The sequence below is a fragment of the Lichenostomus cassidix genome, chromosome Z (assembly GCF_008360975.1).
Source record: "Lichenostomus cassidix isolate B80296 chromosome Z, HeHo_3.0, whole genome shotgun sequence".
Lineage (NCBI taxonomy): Eukaryota > Metazoa > Chordata > Aves > Passeriformes > Meliphagidae > Lichenostomus > Lichenostomus cassidix.
The window spans coordinates 258346-275549 of record NC_139511.1 but is presented as its reverse complement, the minus strand read 5'-3'; the positions used below and the strand labels follow the sequence as shown (position 1 = coordinate 275549).

Here is a 17204-nt window from a genome sequence, read left to right as displayed (position 1 = left end):
CAGCAGATATGATGTGACTTCTGTTCTTAGCAGCATGTTCAAGAGTTTGTTTGTTAAAGGGGGAGACTTGCAGGGCCCAGGGATCTCAGCTGCTATGTATTATTGCAAAGCTACCAAAAGCAGTTGATCTTGTGTGATTTACATGTGAAGAAATCGGTCAGATTGCTGTTGGTTTAGGGATCTCATTCTCCACCTTTCCTGGGGCCTTGGCATCAGCAGACATGCTGATATGGGTGAAGATGCTGCGTTCAAGGAAGTGCTGGTCACAGAAACTGATCCCTGCCTCAACTGGACCCCTGCAGAGCATGAGCAGCTCTCTTTCCCTCACAATTTGTTATTGAAACTACGGAAAACATAGTGATGAAAAGAACACATTTTGAAAAATATGAACTATTAAAACCATAATATGGATATTAAAATCAAAACACAGGAAAAAAATAGGCTGGCATATGTATTCCAGAGGTGAAAATAAAATACTCTACCTAGCTTTCATGTCTCTCTGAATCATTACAAGCTGTATGCATTAATGACAGCATTTCTGTAGAAACAGTAATTTGCTACAAAGGACTCCACTGCAAAAAGTGGTCTTTGGTGTGATTTGTTTCTATTATTGCCAGTACTGCTGATTAATAACACACATTTTCAGTTAATTTTGGATCTCAGCATGCCCTTTAATCTTGCGTTGTTTCTTTTGTCTTGCTATTACAGAAAAATATATTTTGTATCCTGAGGCCCAATTCCAATTACTATAAGTTAATCTATTAGGTGATAAAGCACCATATAGGCAGAAAATGTGTATGTGAAAGTGAAGATGTATCTCAGGATTTGCAGGGGTTTGGTTACCTTGAAAAGATGTTCTCTATAAATCTCAGAGCATGTTCTCTGTCTGCGTGTGATAACCAAAGCTTTGTTTTGGATGTTGTCCCAGGTATTACGAAACCGGGAGTATTAAGCCTGGAGTGATTGGAGGATCAAAACCAAAGGTCGCCACACCCAAAGTCGTTGAAAAAATTGCAGAGTACAAACGCCAAAATCCAACCATGTTTGCCTGGGAGATCAGGGACAGACTCCTTGCTGAGCGAGTGTGTGACAACGACACTGTGCCCAGTGTCAGTTCTATTAACAGGTAAAACTCAGTGTTGTCCTGGGATGGAATGCTCCACAAAAGCACTGTTACCACATCTTTGTCTTTTAGTTGGACGGGGTGTTTGTAGCTGTTTGTAAGAAAAGCAGCTTCGCCTGTTTCCCAAAGGCACTTGGGGCTGGGGAGCATCTGTGGGCTCACCTTGGCAGCTGAAGTACCATGGGTGATGAGGGTTTCCTAGGAGTGGGCAGGTTCTGCTGCCAGCCTTTGCTTCTTTCCCGTCCTTTTCCCTGTCTGTGAGTAGGAGGACCTTGCTGGGAATGACCCAGTCTGTTTGCCACAAATGAAGATCAAGTTCTGCTCTGTGGGGTGGCAGTTCAGTGGGATGTGCTTTGCCCGGAGGGGAAGCTTAGATGGCCATTGAGTAGAGTGGCAGCTGTCTGGGAAAGTAAGGCACCCAAAGCATGGGTATGAGATACCATTCTGTCCCCTGACACCTGCTTGGTGTTGGTGATGTGGGCCCAGGCCTATGTTCAGCATGAATATCAATGGGGCAATTTGGTTGGTAGTGTCTGCTTTTTACATTGGGGAACTTAGATGGCCTTGAACTGCTTCTGTAGAAATGCAGGGGAGTCTCATTTGGAGACTCAGTCCCATGTTTGGAAATTTTGCCATGGCCTTGCAAGACAAGGCTGGGCTCATAGAAGGGTCTGGAGGGGCTCTAACCTACTGCCTTGTCTGTCACACTTCCTGTGCCCACTCTTTCCTCCTGAGTCGAGTGGCATGTAAGGCTGATGTTGGAAAAACCCAGTGAAATACTACGTGACATCTCCAGACCTGCCAGAGCAACAGTTAGATGAATACTGGAATAGCAGAGTTCTTGGGTCACCTCATGTACACCCATGGCCCTGAGAAGCAGAGTTCTTTCATTTTTGCTCTGCCCCAGGCTTCCTCCTCACCACACTGGTGAGGTGATTTTCACATGTGTGACTGCATGCAAATTCTTCAAATGCAGCTCGCTATAAAATGTCTCATTTGCGTCCACAGACGTGAAATATATTGATGCTATATTCTTTTATTGGCTATCCCAATCTGATTTGCATTCATGGAGTTGCCGCTTGAATAGCTGGAGTGGCTTCCCCAGCATTAGTGGAGAGCGCAGTCTCTGCCTTGACAGACTGCATGTCGAGTGATACGTCCATGGAATTAAGAGAAAAAATGCTTCAGTTCATGTGCGGCCTTTGCTGCTGCTTGGGAGCCCCTGACTTGGAGGCTCCAGAGCAGCATGCAACAACTTGATGGACATGGTATCTTCAGTTTTAAAAAGGATTTGAGAAATAATATAGACATCAGGAAAACTAAAGGAAAATATCAAATAGCTAAGGGGAAGCTCTGCTTTCATTAATGTCATGTGGAAAGCATGGCTGTTGTGAGCAGTCCTGTGCTTGTGTAGGAAAACTTCAAATGTCCTCCAGAAAACTACCAAAAGGCAGTCACGGGTCTAGGTAAAAGGGAGATTTAAGTAGCTTCCAGTCATATTTCGAGCCGGTTTCCATGTTCCTCTTCCCATGTCCTTGTATGTTTCCACACTCATAATACCCATACCCCCACTGCCCTTGTATCAGAAACCCAGTTCATGATCTGTCACCAAGGTTTTTGGCTGCAAATCTAATTCTTTCTCATCTGCTTGTGACTGTGGCTAGGATCTTCTCCTTTTCTTAAAGGTTTGCAATCCCTTTTAAGAAATGCATGCAATCTGTTTGAGTCAGTCTGTTTACCCAGAAAATTGTTTTTGCCAGCTGAGGAGCTCATTCTGAAAACCTTGACTGAGCAGACATATGACAAACAACATCACATATGAGAAATTCACATCCAATCACTTGTCTTTAGTGCTAAATCCTACCAGTTTCAGTAGTCTGTGGGCTTTATCCTCATATTTAGCACTGAGTGTATACTTTGGGGCTTTTCTGGTGGGAAAGGTTGCAGGCCCCTGCCCACGAGGTTCTTGTTCACCACTGAGGTGCAAGTCAGGGACTGCCTAGTCGGCACAAACCTGAGTCTACACAGATCTTGTTGAGTGATTCCTGTCCTGCTTCAGTTGCCATTTCTGCACAGGGGAGGATAGGGAGAGCACCACTCTGCTTCTCTGTCCCTGTGTCCACAGTGCAGAGGCAGTTCCCCAGAGCTGTGTTGCTCCCTTCCAGGATGCTGATGCTGTTCCTGTGGAGCACTGGGGCTTATGGGGATGGGCAGCGCACAGCTCATCCCTGCTGCTGAGGGGGCCTTTTATCAGACAAGTTTGAGCTGCTGCCCTCATGTAAGAGGGAATAATAATAATTATTATTAATTAATAGCATTACTTTTAATAGTAGGCCACCCTTCAATAGCAGGAGCAAGTCTCAGTGTTAAGACTTAATTAGTCATTATGATTAGCTTTGCTCATATAAACTGAGATTTGTCCAGCTGCTTTCAAGTGCTCCAGTCTCCATTCCTCCTGAGAGAAAGATGTTTATGTGTCAGAAGGCCCTGGACACCCTTTCTTCACCATGACAGCCTTGTGCAGGGGACTGTTTCCACTCTCGACCATGCAGGGTCCCCCTTCTTTGGCCGTGCTCCCCTGCTGAAGCTTCTGCCCCGGCTGTTCCCACCCCCCACACTGGGCTGGCTGTTCTGTGGTCTGTGCTGCCCAAACCCGTCTCCTGGTTGTGCCTGACACCCAGCAAGTTCACTCTCAGTCTTGCAGCTGAAAGATGGCTTGTGGACAGACCGAACCTCTGCCAGCCTCCATCAGACTCCTTAGAGGAATGGGAGGGGAAGGGGATGGCAGTGAATCCTTTTATGGGACCGACTTGGGTGTCAGTGGTTGTGGTCCCTGTGCCTGCTTATGGGGCGCTTACCCATAAGGAACTGCTGTCCATTCCTGCAAGTTCACCCCCAAGCCCTGTTTGTCTGACAACTCCCCTCCTCCCCTGTCTTTCAAATTCATGGCAGGCAGGAATGGGAGGAGAGCTTGTCAGGCACAGAGAGGAGAAATGCTCAGTGTGGCTTTGCTGCTGTAACAGTAGCGCCTGGGGCAGGGGGATGTGTGGTGAGCCAAGGGCATGGTTCTTTGCCTCCTTTCAAGCCCATTTTCATTCTGCCGAAGTCGGAGGCAGAGCTGTATGATCTTCAGAGGTGTTTCTGATCTGGTCTTTTGTTTTTCCATAGCACATGGGCAGGTGAGCACTGTGTGTAGCATCTCCCCAGAATCTCCCTTTGCAGCAGGTACCCTCTGTCCTGCATCATGTCACATGCCTTCTGATTTTTCTGTATCTCTGAATTTTTCCCGATTGACATCACTATCAATCAGAGCAGAGACTGTATGTATCCAGTGATGATAAATGTAGTCGTTCAGCTTTTAAATTAACATTATTCCATTTTTTTTTTTTTTAATGATAGTAATAATAATTTGGCTAAGCAGATCCTTTTCCAGTGCATCCAAGTGCCTCTAGCTGTGTGAGTGCCATACGTGGGATACTCTAAGGACAGTCTTGCAAATGTGTCCTAGCACCCAAGAATGCCTGCAGGGACCTCTGGGCTCAGAAGCGTCCAGCTGCCTGGGGAGGGAGTGCTGGCCTGATGGTTGCCCAGATAGCAATGGATGTCTGTTTCCTGGGTGGTGAGGTCTGTGTCCTCAAAGGCACCAAAGCACCAAACTCTAAAGCATCCTGAAAACCATCTGGGTGCAGTCCTGTTCAGTGTGCTCTGGGGTGACCCTGCTTTAGTGGGGAGGTTGGATCAGATGACATGCTGTCAACTGCTGTCCCTTCCAACCTGAACCATTCTGTGACTCTGTGGAATGTCACCCTGATGACCCTAATGGCACGGGCTCTGGGCAAAAATCTGGTCCTGTGTCCACCTGCCAAACTTTGATCTTTCAGTGGATGATGATGGAAACATATGCAGAAAGACATTTTTTTGTATTGATGTAAGTGTCCTGCACTGAAAAAATAGTGTCTAATGTCCCCCCTGTTGCGTGCCTGGTGCTAGCTAAGTGGTTGTTTCTTTCCCATTGCGCACAGGATCATACGGACCAAGGTGCAGCAGCCACCCAATCAGCAGGTCCCAGCCTCCAGTCACAGCATAGGTAAGGAAAACTTTAAAAAAAATACATTAAAAAAATCATAATGGATTACAAATATTCTAAAGAACTTTTAATCATTCTTATGGACAGATAATTCTGCATAAAACACTTCAGCACACGTGCTAATGCGCCTTCTTTGTCATTCTCCAAGGGTTGAACATAGTAAATGAATTTTATAAATACTGCTAAAAGGTTTTGAATTTTACTGATTATTATGATAAATAGCTTTCACCATGAGACAGAAAATTGAAATCTAAACCAAAAAAACCCCACTAATAGGGGTCTATAGAATGTCAGATAATTAAAGTAATAAATCAAGAAAGGGATACTTATTCATAACATTTTCTGCATCATTAGTCAGTAAGTAGTTTTGAATGTGTTTTTTTCATCTATCAACCATCCCTTCCATAATTCTTTGTGCACTTGCAGTCTTGAGTGAAGAGGTAGCAAAACTTTCTGAAACTTTTAATTCAGTCACAGAACAGTGATGCTGCACCCTGAGGCAGGTGATGCTGGTGGAGGGTGATGCAAGGAGACCACCAGGCTGATGAGACACCCTCAGCCCTTCTTCTGGCTGACGATCTCTTTGTGAGGAGGGTGGGTCCTTCTGTGCTGCAATGCAGCAGGGATGGAGAGGGTCAGTTGGGGCTCAAGGCTGCTGTCTTTCTGTTCCTGTTCCATGAAACCTGTTAGGGCACAGGTTAGCCCTTGCCTCATAGGAGGTGGTGTGCGGCCCTAGTTTCTCTCTGCTTTTCTGCTGTCACCTGTGACATGGTGAAATGCTTGCTGCTTCTCTCTTGGCAAGGGGGTGCTGGCACTGGGGGAAGGGTGCTTTTGGCTTGTCAGAGGAGTCACACTGCACATCCCATGTCCTCAGCCTTTCTCTCCAGAAAATGCCAAAACATTCTTAGGGGAAGAAAGGCTTCCTTTATCTCACTGTCGTGGCTTAAAGGCCATCTCTTCTTGAGAAAATCAAGAACAGAGAAGAAAAATGTTGTTTCTCACGGCTTGGAGTTGATAGAGGCAGCAGGGATTCCTGATGTGCTTGCTCTGTGTGAGTTGTGTCTGGGGGTCTTTGGTGTGGTCCTGCAGTGTATCCCCCCCATCCTGTCCTTGGGGTCTGCATGGTGATCTCCAGGATGCAGGGACGTGGCAGGACAGGCTCAGCCTGTGAGCTGATGGAGGTTATGGTGGTCCTCCCTCCTCTGCCTGCTTCCACGCAGCCTTGGACACCCACAGCACCACAAGGACAGTGTTTGCAGTGCAATCTGGCACATCTAGACTGCTGCAGGCTGTGATGAGTGACTGCTGTCACTGGACACAAACAGTGTCCTTTTCTCTAGGGCTCTTCCAAAGAAAAATGGATTTAGGTCATAGTTTGGGGAACCTCAGAACCTTTCATCTGTCCATCCCTGGGCAACCACAGCTGTGCAAGGTCTCTACTGGCCAGAGGCTAGTGAAATGGTCTAGCAGGACCCAGACAGTGTATGTAGCACAGCAAGTACAGGTTGCTCTGCTTCAGGAGGTTCCTCTCCCGGGAACCCTCTTGTGGCAGCTCCTCTCTCTGCTCTCCTCAGAGCTTGCTGTGTTCCCAGTAAGCTCTATCCACCTTCCTGGTAGCATGGGCTGCTGTGTCACCAGAGGGCCCCGGCTGTGCCAAGCAATGAGCTTTTCCACTAAGCCTCATGTGAGATGGGGTGTCTGACCACTAAAGAACAAACATCTCCCATCCCACAGCACACAGACCCATCTCTTTGTGACAGGGGTGAGGGCTGACCATGCCTCTGCTCCCACCCCTGCATGGGTTGGACTGGGCATGGCTGGTGTGGGTGAGGGCAATTCCTGAGCTGGAGGGGCCACAAAGGCCAGCTGAGCCCCAGCACACCTCCTTCATGCCAGGGGGGCTGATGGCTTTTGGGTAAACTGGTGCCCATGTTGTCCTGTGACCAACTTCCTGTCCTTGCCTTGCAGCCTCCACGGGATCTGTCACCCAGGTGTCCTCTGTCACGACTGACTCTGCTGGCTCGTCCTATTCCATCAGCGGGATCTTGGGAATTGCCTCTCCCGGCACTGAGAGCAACAAGCGCAAGCGGGATGAAGGTAGCAGGAGCTGTTTTTTAGGAGGGGGTGTGCATGGTTGAACCGCCAGAGGGATGACCTGGGGCTGGGGCTGATGCTCTGTGTTTGTGAGTGGTGAAGCTGTGGACATCCCCTGTTGCTGTTGACTGCAGTGCAGCCCTGTTTCAGCAGGGCTTTTCCAAGGTCACAGACAAAGCAGGGACCATCAGAGTGACCCAGTGGCCAGGAGCAGGGGCTTGTCCAGATGTTTTGGAAAGCTATGCCAGTGTGTCAGTTTTGAGCCAGGGGGAAGAGACACAATTGTGTTGATTCTGTGGCACCTGAAATAGGAAATATCTGCAAAGGGACAGAAAATTAACTGCAGAGACATCTGCTGTGCTCCTTCCCTCAGGACTTTCTTCATCAGGGACATTTGTCAGTCTTGGAGGGTGGAAGTGAGCACAGTCTGGTTGGGGTTGTATATTGCTAACACACTCCTCAGATCCACCAGGCATATGGTCCTGTTTTGTTCTGCAACTGACTGAAAACAATGTTATGGAGAGAAGGGCACCTGAGATGGAGTGGAAGATAAAAGAGGAGAAATTCTGTGTTGGTGTCTTATTAAAATACCTCTAGTTCAGAGCATTCCTTTCTTTTTGCAAGAACACAGAGAGAAGCTGAGGCCATGGCTGTGGACACAATTTGTGTAGCAGAGGGGACACCAGAACTGTAGTGGGGTTTTTTCAGCTGAGGATGCAGAGGGAATCTGGAGGAGGGGTGACTGTCTTTCGAGCTGAGTCAGGTTCCTGCCTCTTACTGAGGAGTACCCATGTTCCTCAGCTACTGCTGCAGGTGCATGTCTAGCACAGCCCTACAACCACTGCAGGTCCAAATCCAACTGCCCCTCACTGCCCAACTCCTTGGGATGGAAGGGCCAGTGGGTAGGTGGGCTGAAGCCGTAGTGGCACCCCTCACCCTGCCCCCCCTCCCCCAGGGGAAACGCAGCTAAAATCAACAGCCTGGTGCCTGAGCTGTACAAACAACATCATGTGCCTGTGCGTCCTTCAGTGGAAGCACATGATCAGGTTGCAGAGTAGACCCAGATTTACTGAGCTGGGAGAAAAACTGCAAGAGGTTGTGGGGTCAATTTCAGCCACATGGGAAGTAATCTGATGGTGGGAGCATAAAAGTCTTTGTGCTCAGGTTCTTGCTAATTTAGCATTGTTACTTAACTCTGTGATTGTACACCTGATTTTTTCTTTTCCAAATCCAGGTCATAAATGCATAGTTAAATATATGCATTAAAGCAGATAGGGTGGAAGTTTCATATTTTATCAGCCAGGTCTGGAGAGAGCCTGTATGTATTGACCACCACTTGGCTGCTGTGCCACAGTGCCATTTTTTGGGTGCCTGTGAGAAAACTCTGCTGTAACTGCAGAGAAAAGGATTAAGCATTTCCTTGAAAAGCAAAAACAGTTCCAGAAGTAGGGCTGAGAACCTTCTCAGCTTTTTTCAGTTCACATTCAGAAATGAGCATGTGATTTCTAAAGCAACCGCCATTATTTTGGCAGGATGAGTCATGGGGTTTGAGCTCCTAAGCTGGACAATAATGCTGTCCTCAGCAGCCTGTTTAAACTGCTTTTATAATAGGCTCAGCGCTGCAGGTTTAGAGAGGCATAGTCAAGTACTCCAACATCTTTGTCTGTTAGGGGGAGCGCTAGGAGCATCCATAACACCCTCTCTATCCTGCTCAGTACAAGGTCCTTCTGGATGGGTGTGGGTGGGTGCAATGTGCCTGTGGAGGTGCCCCAAAGCTCTGTATCTGCTATACGTTCTTCTGATATGAAGAGGAGAAGCATGTCACCTAGTTATGGCCTGTATCGATGTAGATTCACAAGGGGCAGAGCTAATTTAACTATTTCCCGACTTTGGGGAACAGCCCCTTACATTACATCCTTTCTCTGTAGCTGTTGGAAGGTGAGTGCCTGCTGCTCTGCCTCCTGCACACATTTCCTGGAGCCACTGGCTGTGCAGCACTGCCCAGCTGTCCTGGTTGCCCTCAGCCTGGGGTTGAGGTGGGGTGGACTTGCCCTTCCAGCTTCTAGCTGCACTGAGCACTTGATATGATTCATTAACCAGTTTTGTTCTCCTCACTCATGACATTTTTTTAGCAGCTGTCATCAGTCTTTAACCCAGTGGGGAGCTTGCTGGATAGCAACAGGGACAAACCAAATCAGACAGTCTTTATTGGTTTATATAGCTGAAGGTGTCATTTTTTTCCGTGTTGTAATATGGACTTGGAGCAGATGTGCCTTCGTGGGGGATCAGTAGCTTTCACTTTTGGTTAAAGGACATGCTACTGGAGACTGACACAAGGAGCAGACTGCTCCGTAATGAGGCAGAGAGATACAGGTGGCTGCTGCAGCCTCCAGCAGTGGAGGATGCCGGGCAGCCACCTTGCTGTTCTGCCTGCAGATTGCCTCCTCAGGTGCAGTGGCTGCAAGTTTGCCTGGCCCCACAGCTCAGGGAAGGGCTTTGGAGGTGCAGGTGGGTGACAGGGATGCACAGAGGGATCACGATGAGGTGCCTACTCTCAACGGGGTCTGTTTTAGGGCAGCAAAAACCCTAGGCAGAACAAGCTGAATGCTCCATCCAATGCTGACAGCATGTGTAGGGGCTGTTTTCACTGTGCTACCAACAGCTGGCTGGGTGAGCAGTGGTGGTTTCATGACGGACACCTGACATATTTTTGGGAAGTGCTGAGCATCCTCCTGGAAGTCAAAGCCTTCTGAAGTGGGGCTAAATAATCCTTGTCCTTTTCCTCTTGAGAAGAAGGCAAAAGAAACTTCTGTCCACAGGCAAGTGCATAGGAGACCAGGGCCATAGATGGTGTTTGGGCCATGTTTTGGGGATGAAGGAGGTTTGCTGGGCTGTAAGTGCTCTGGAGTATTCTCTGAGGGTGATGGGGGAAGAAGGGCCAGTGAATGGCAAGGCAGAGCCCATACCTCCTTTTCCCTTCACTTCTGTCTTTGCTAGCCCTGGTATCCATCCTGCGGAGTTGTGCAGGTGTGGAAGAGGTGTCAGAAGGGCTTACACACAAGCGTAAGTACAACACCTGCTGTGTTTGTGCCATGCCAGATGACAGGGATCCTGAGGCAGGGATGTCCTTGTGAGCTGGGGCTGTCTCAATGAGACAGTGACATTCTTCTACCAAAGGACTCCTGCATCCCAAAGACCCCAGATCTGTGCTCTGTGGGAAGTATGTTGTGCCTGATGGTCCTTTCCAAGAGCGTTCACAGAGCAAGGGGAGTGTGTGGGGGCGATGCTGGCTGCCGTGGGGACTTGCTGGGTGTAGTTCTGTTACACCTTGCGCAGAGCCCTCTGCTTGCAACTCTGTGGAGGGTTCGAGCTGCTCTGTCCTTCCTGTGGTGCAGGCAGCTACTGCTTGTGCTCTGTGCCAGCTCTGAATACTGTCAAGGCTGGCCTGGGCTGGGGGAGCAATCTTGTTCCTGTACTCTCACAGAGAGATGAAATTGCCTGCCAGTGGGTTTATGAGCAGGGTTGGAAGAGTTACAAGAATCTCCATTCTTGTAGCTCCTCCTTGCTTTATGCAAAACACCATTTCCCCGCAGGGGAATAATGCCCTTTGAAGCAAATGCTGCAGGTTCTATTGGTGTGTGAGTGCCTGACCTTCCAGAAGTATTTGCATGCCTTCACTTCTGACACAGAAATGTGCAGAAATCTCTAATATTGGCAGGTAATAGGGGTGGCAGGTGAACATGAAGAGCAGCTAAGCCAGTCTGAAATCTGTTTGCATAAAGTAGTTTCTCTGGAAGTCCAGGATGACTGTCATGTCCCTAACACTACTTCTATGCTGCTGAAATAGAGAATGTCAATGTGTTGGCACAAGTGTCATCTGGCCCATCCATATGGCTAGAATCACAGAATATCCTGAGCTGAAAGGGACCCACTAGGATCATCAAAGGCCAACTCCTGGAAAAAAAAGAAAAAGAAAAGCAAAAACTTCAACCTCTATAGGGCTATCACTGCCCTGGCACAATGTTAGAGCATGCAAGCTGGCATTCGTTCAGTCGGTGTCTGCTAATGCAGGGGTTGGCACAGAGGGGCATCACATCACTGCTCAGCTCAGGTGCAGCCGTGGTGGTACAGAGGATAATGTTTTTCCTTGCAGGGACATGGGCTGTGCTAGACCAGTTGGCCTGTGTGCTTCCCTTTTGTAGATGCAGCTGATTAGAACAAAAGGCTCTGTGCAGCCATAAATGCCTGATGGCAAACTGTGGACTGGTCTGCCTAAACTGAGGAGGACATCCTCAACAAAGCTTCACGCAAGATGCAAGTGTCTGCTCCCCACCTGACCATCCTTGCTGCAGAAGAGGTTAGGCAGATTTAGATACCTGCACTGAAGAGCTGCAGAGATCATATTTCAAATTCAATATTAACAGAGACTTCTCAGCAGTGAAAGAGTTTGGGGAATTGAAAGCAGTGTGGCAGGAAATATCCACTTGTACCAGTTATTTTGTTTTGTTTCCATTTTCACCAACTATAATCCAACGTTGCTGTCAGCATCTGGTTTGATGATGTAAGTGCTGATACTTTCTTTCCTCAACTGAGCTCTTTGAGAAATGCCTTTAATCACAGACATGGTGTGTTTCCAGGTGTTTCGGTCACAGCCTTCTGTCTGAGAAGATAAGCCTTCAAGAGGGGCCAGGACACTAATGGAAATGAGAAAGAAATGAGAAGGAAATGAGAAGGATTGCACAAAATTGCAATCCGATGTCCTATAGAACTATCCCATTTTACAGTCACCATGTTTTCATGAAGGGATGTCCTGGGTTAGGCATGTATGGGTATCCAAGCAGTGCTGTCCTGTGCACTGAAGCTGACAGGGATATTCCCAATGACACCAGCACTATGGCCACTGTTGAGATCAGCTGGAGAAGTGCTTGGCAGCGACAAAGGTGGACAAGAGCTCACCAAGGCTGGGACATGTCTGGGGACAGAGAGACAGAGAAAAGCAAAACATACAACTGAGTGAGTGTTTCTGTATTTTGTGCCTTTCCTCCATACCAGGCCCATGAGATATGTTTCCCAGAGGGACAGAAATAAGAAGCTACACTCACATGTAGGTAGAGGTTTGAAGGGCGGTGGGCACAAATGTCTTGGAAACTGCATGTCAGAGGGTCAGTGGCCTCCACAGGGAGTCCAGCATGGAGTAGGTGCTGCCAGGGTCTCCTGTCATCTCCTCTTTTGTGTCTTCCAAGGTATCAACTCTAGGAGGCTGCTGGAAAGGCTTATGAAATATTTTTTCTACTTTTGTCTAAAGTCCAATTCTCTAGGAGTTGAACACCATGAACACAGCTGATGCTAAGCTTTTCCTGGAACAGTCAGGTGTGATGTCCACATCTGTGTGCCTATCTGAGGTTGTGCCATGACTTGCAGTGTGTACATGTGGCAGATGGATAGCATCCAGGGGCATTCTGCTGCTCTGTCTCCTTATGGTGGAGACAAACATATGCCTGTTCTACCCTCTTGGTTTCAGTGTCCTTTCTGGGACAGCACAGAGCTCCCACCTCATCATGGAGCTCTGTGCTATGGCAAAGCCCTGGATGGTGAGAGATGTTGTGCCAGTCTGTAGCTTCCTGGAGGGCACAGAGCTATAAAAAGAGGTCTACCAGCCATGAAGTTACTAATGAGTGTGTGAACCCCCCTTTGTAGCTACGGCTTTCCAAATTTTCATAAAGGCAAAGCAGATGTCACCATAGGTACTTTGGTAATAGAGATACTACTCCATCAAATACCAGAGTCTTCAGTCTCTGAGGGCTCTGTGTGACTCCTCTGTCCACCCAGATGTCTGTTTTCCTGGCAGTCAGTGCTGGCAGAACACCTAGGTCCTGGCTATGTGTGTGCTCTCGGGATCCTGCTCATCCAAGGACACCTCTAGTGACCACCTGCTCTGGTGTAAAAGCCCTCTCCCCTCCTGAGAAGGCGTGGGTTCTCCACCCAGCCTAGATTTATTCCTTGTGTTTTTTGAGTCAGTTTAGGCACTTTTGATTTGGTGAGCTTGAGCATGCCCATGAGGGTGGACTTGCTGAGTTAGGGTCATAGTATTGGCATAGGCGTATGGGAGGTGACGGAGCCAACAGAGGTACTGCTGGCCACGCTCTTGGCATGAGCAGGAGAAAAACACATGTTGCAGCCAGTAGGTGATGGAATTCCATGCATAAATTAACCAAGAGTGAGGTCTGGTGTTGACGTCAGTTCCTATTACTCAGCTGACCTCAGACAGCAACCTGAGCCTGATGGTGGTGGGGATTGATGGTATCCCCTCCATCTCTTTCTTGGGGTCTTCTGCACTGTGCAAGAGGTGTGCAAAGGACCGAAGCCATTGGGTATCTTTGCTGCAAGAGAAACAGTTAAAAGCAGAGAAACAGTGAGGGGAAAAAAATCACCTTCCAATGGAAACTTCAAGTTTACAATGTCGAAGGGCTTAAGTGTCTGTCTGGGCAGTGATGAGTAGGAAGGGACACACAGAGAAACTTCCCCAAGTGAGTGGGAAGGGGACTGATTTTGCCTCCTGGCTCTATCGTGCTGCTGGGGAGAGGACCTGGGATGCAAAAACTCCACTGCTGAGTCAGCTATAGCTGGAAACAGGCACTGGGAAAATGCATAACAATCAGAAAACAAACTCTTTAATGCAGGCAATCAGGTGGTACAGGTAGAGACATCCAAACCTGCACAGCGATGGAAAAGAAAGAAACCCTCTCGAGAGTCCCCAGGAAGTGCTGGAGTTTAATGATTTCTAGCCCCACTTCAGCAGTGTTTACTCACTGGAGTTCTCTTTACCCCAGGAGATAAGTCCAGTGACTATAATGAGATGAAGCTTTTGAAGGGAATGAGGTTTTGCAGGGTTGGCAAGTACTGATCTGAATTTCTCCTGCTGATGTAGACTGTCCTTTGTGTTCAGAGTTGGATTCCTGGGCTTGTGGAGCAGGATAGGCTATTTGTCCCATCATTTCTTTAGCTCCTCAAAAGAGATGGTTTTCCCTCACCACACAGACACTGACATTATAATTTTAAATAGAGTTTGATGTCGACTTTGCTATTACATTCCAATGATGGCTTCATCTGTGCTATATTCAAAGCCATCTATTTTTGGTTGAGGTTTTATTTATTTTTTTTAACATTTCATTGGAAGCTCCTTTTTCAGTCTTTGGACAATGATTTCTGAGAACACTTGGAGTTTTCTTTCAGTTTTTGCATTTACTTTTTGTATGCCTTACATGGTGCCTTTTGAATGTGCTGAAGTGGCAGCAGGCTCTGGCCATGCTGGTGGTTTGATGCCAGCAGCGATGACGTAACTCATGGATAGTGTATAGACACCAGCAGTGATGGTGTCACATGTGGAGCGTGGTGGATGTCTGGGGGAGGAGTTTGACTGCCCCAGGCCGTAAGGATAAAACTTCTTAGTGTTCAAAGAACCACCCTGCATCTGTGGGCTTACTGGTGCTGATACACCCATCCCAGGCATTAACAGGGGCAGGTCAGCTGGCACAGGATTTTTCTTTGAAATTCCATACCTTATGAAATTCCAGTGAAAAAAGAAAAAATGTGGGTCAGCTCAGATCTTTGCTATTGCAGCATTAAAATAATGAAGTCTCAGTTTCTGAGAAAGTTCTGCATGTCTAAATTCCTGAAAATGAAGCAAAAAGCCATTGCAGCACCCGAATGGAGCTGTTCTGATGGTTGAGAGCAATGTGTTCACCTGAGCTCTGCTCAGGCAGGACAGTATTTATATGTGGGGAGGGAGAGACCAGGATCTGCCCAGCCAGATGATAGAACCTGCAGGCTGAGGTCCTCCTGGTACAACCACCTCCAGTTCTGTTAGACAGTGGAGCATTGAACGTTCTTCACAGTCAGGGTGCTTCCCAACTTCCTTGTGATGCCCTGAGCATGCTGGACACCTGGGTTTGCCTGCATCCCTCTGCTCTGTGGTGCTGCTGCCACCTCATGACCTTTGTAGGATCCTGGTGGACATGCCTGGGTGGATGGCAGTGGCTGGTGGGCAGCTGTCCCCAGCTGAGGACATCCCCATGCCTTGTGCCTGAGGGGTTTGAAGGATGGGCTGGTTCTGCCCTGGCCATCGGTGACACTCACCTGTTCACAGCTCAGCACAGGAAAGCTCCCTGCCAGCTCAGCTGCCCTTTCTGAGCCAGCGGGTTACTGGCTGTCTTGTGTGCATGTCAAGCATGTTTGTCACTTTTCTCCTAATGCGGTCCCCAGGGCCCATATTTTCTAGAGAGCTCTCCTCTGGCTCTGAGGTGAAGCCCTGCCAGTTTGCCAATGGATTCAGTGGAGCAGGGATTTTCTCAGAGCTATGTTAATGAAAAGCCCAGATTTCCACTACTCCTCACAGCCCTGCTGTAGCTCCAGCTGTTCTCATCAGGAGCTGTCGAGTGCTAGATGCTTTTCAAGGAACAAACTCTTCATATAGATTTAGCTAAAATTCAGTTTAGGGGTAGGTGACTTGTCAGACAATCCTGATGTGTCAGGACTGGGGCTGGCCAGGATTCTTTTGTGGGAATGCGATTTTGAAAGAAGAAGCAGTTTTGTGGAAAAGCAGGACTTGTCAATTTTGATGGATATTTGTTATAAATGCTAATAACAAATAAAGTAGAAAAGTCATTAGAAAGATGAATAATTCTGATTTATCAAGAAATTGTTAGAATCCAGAGAGGAGGAATGCGGAGGTGAAGTCACAATGCATATATGTATTTATGTGCCTATACAGAGCATGTATGTATGTGTCTCTAATGCATCTATCACCTATGTGCATATACAGAGAGAGATGATAAAAGTTTTGCCTTACAATGGATAAATTGTATTACTCACAGACTTTCACAATTAATTCTCCACTTTTTATACAATGGAATGATCTTCAAGAGGTAGGAAGAACAAAATGAAGAAAAGATTGTTTGGCTTTTTGGTGGTTAGTTTCCTTCATGTGCTGCTGTTGAACAAGGTGTTTCTGTGAGGGGAAGGTCACACACTTCATATCATGATGTGTGATGCTGGATTTTCCCTTTTTTCCCTGTTTATAGATCAGTATGTCACCATACATCTGCACTGTGAAAACAAATGCTTGCATTTCAAACATCTGGGGAGCTTAGGGGAGCTCCAGTGGCTCAGGCTCATTTACCCTGGAAGAGATTTGGCAATTGCAGGTGGTGGTTGGAAAGAGGCAGGGGCTATATTCCTGCATGAAAGATCCAATGCCAAGGCATTAAGTAAATGATTTGCCACCTCTGTGGTATCAGGACATCCCCAAGTATAATGTATTTCTGTGTCAGACTTCGTCCATGTCCCAGAAGCAGTAATGGTTTTTCCACTGCCTCATCTGTACTGTGGGGTGACCATCAGGGTGAGGGTGTGGCAAGGCCAGGGTCTCCCTCCTCCTTGCAAGTGTGCTCCTGCCCCTAGGGAAGCAGTAAACAGTTCTGCAGGTAATGGCAGGTCAGCTGCCTTCTCCATGGCTGCACAAAATGCAGCCCGAGTACCAGGATTATCAGTACCATGTAAGGACTGAAATCTGCTGCTGTTGCAGTCAGTTCAAGCAATTCAAGCTACTGGGATTTTAAAGTCAGAATTATTTCCTTGGCTGAAATGAGAGGCTCTGAAATCCTGGATGATAGTGGAAAACCACTTTTTCTGTTGGTTCTCTGGGAAGCTCTGGAGTTAATATTTTAAGCTGTAATTGCCGTTGTTGCTGATCAGGAAGTTCCCCATGAGCAGACAGAGCAAAATCAGTGATACGCAGAAAATGGAGGTGTCCTGAGACTGGTGGCTTTCTTCAGTTCAGTTTTTCTCTGTCACGTCCTTTGTGTGTGTTCTTTGCATTGAGGGTTGTTCATTGCTAGAGGT

General features: G+C 47.6%; 1 protein-coding gene and 1 long non-coding RNA gene across 11 annotated transcripts in view; both read left to right on the top strand.

The window, feature by feature from the left end:
• Positions 1-17204, top strand: part of PAX5 (paired box 5) — a 135437-nt gene that overhangs the window by 11506 nt on the left and 106727 nt on the right. For 5 of the 10 annotated variants that reach the window (XM_085042753.1, XM_085042752.1, XM_085042747.1 and 2 more), the window contains exons 3-6: positions 929-1126; positions 5146-5210; positions 7179-7307; positions 10302-10367. In XM_085042753.1, the coding sequence (XP_084898879.1) occupies positions 929-1126; positions 5146-5210; positions 7179-7307; positions 10302-10367 (458 nt within the window). The remainder of the gene's footprint in view (positions 1-928; positions 1127-5145; positions 5211-7178; positions 7308-10301; positions 10368-17204) is intronic. The other 5 variants (XM_085042750.1, XM_085042756.1, XM_085042754.1 and 2 more) reach the window with 1 other exon arrangement.
• On the top strand, positions 10377-12596 carry LOC146424176 (uncharacterized). Its single transcript, XR_014846853.1, has 2 exons — positions 10377-11661; positions 11694-12596. It is a non-coding gene; the product is annotated as an uncharacterized LOC146424176 (long non-coding RNA).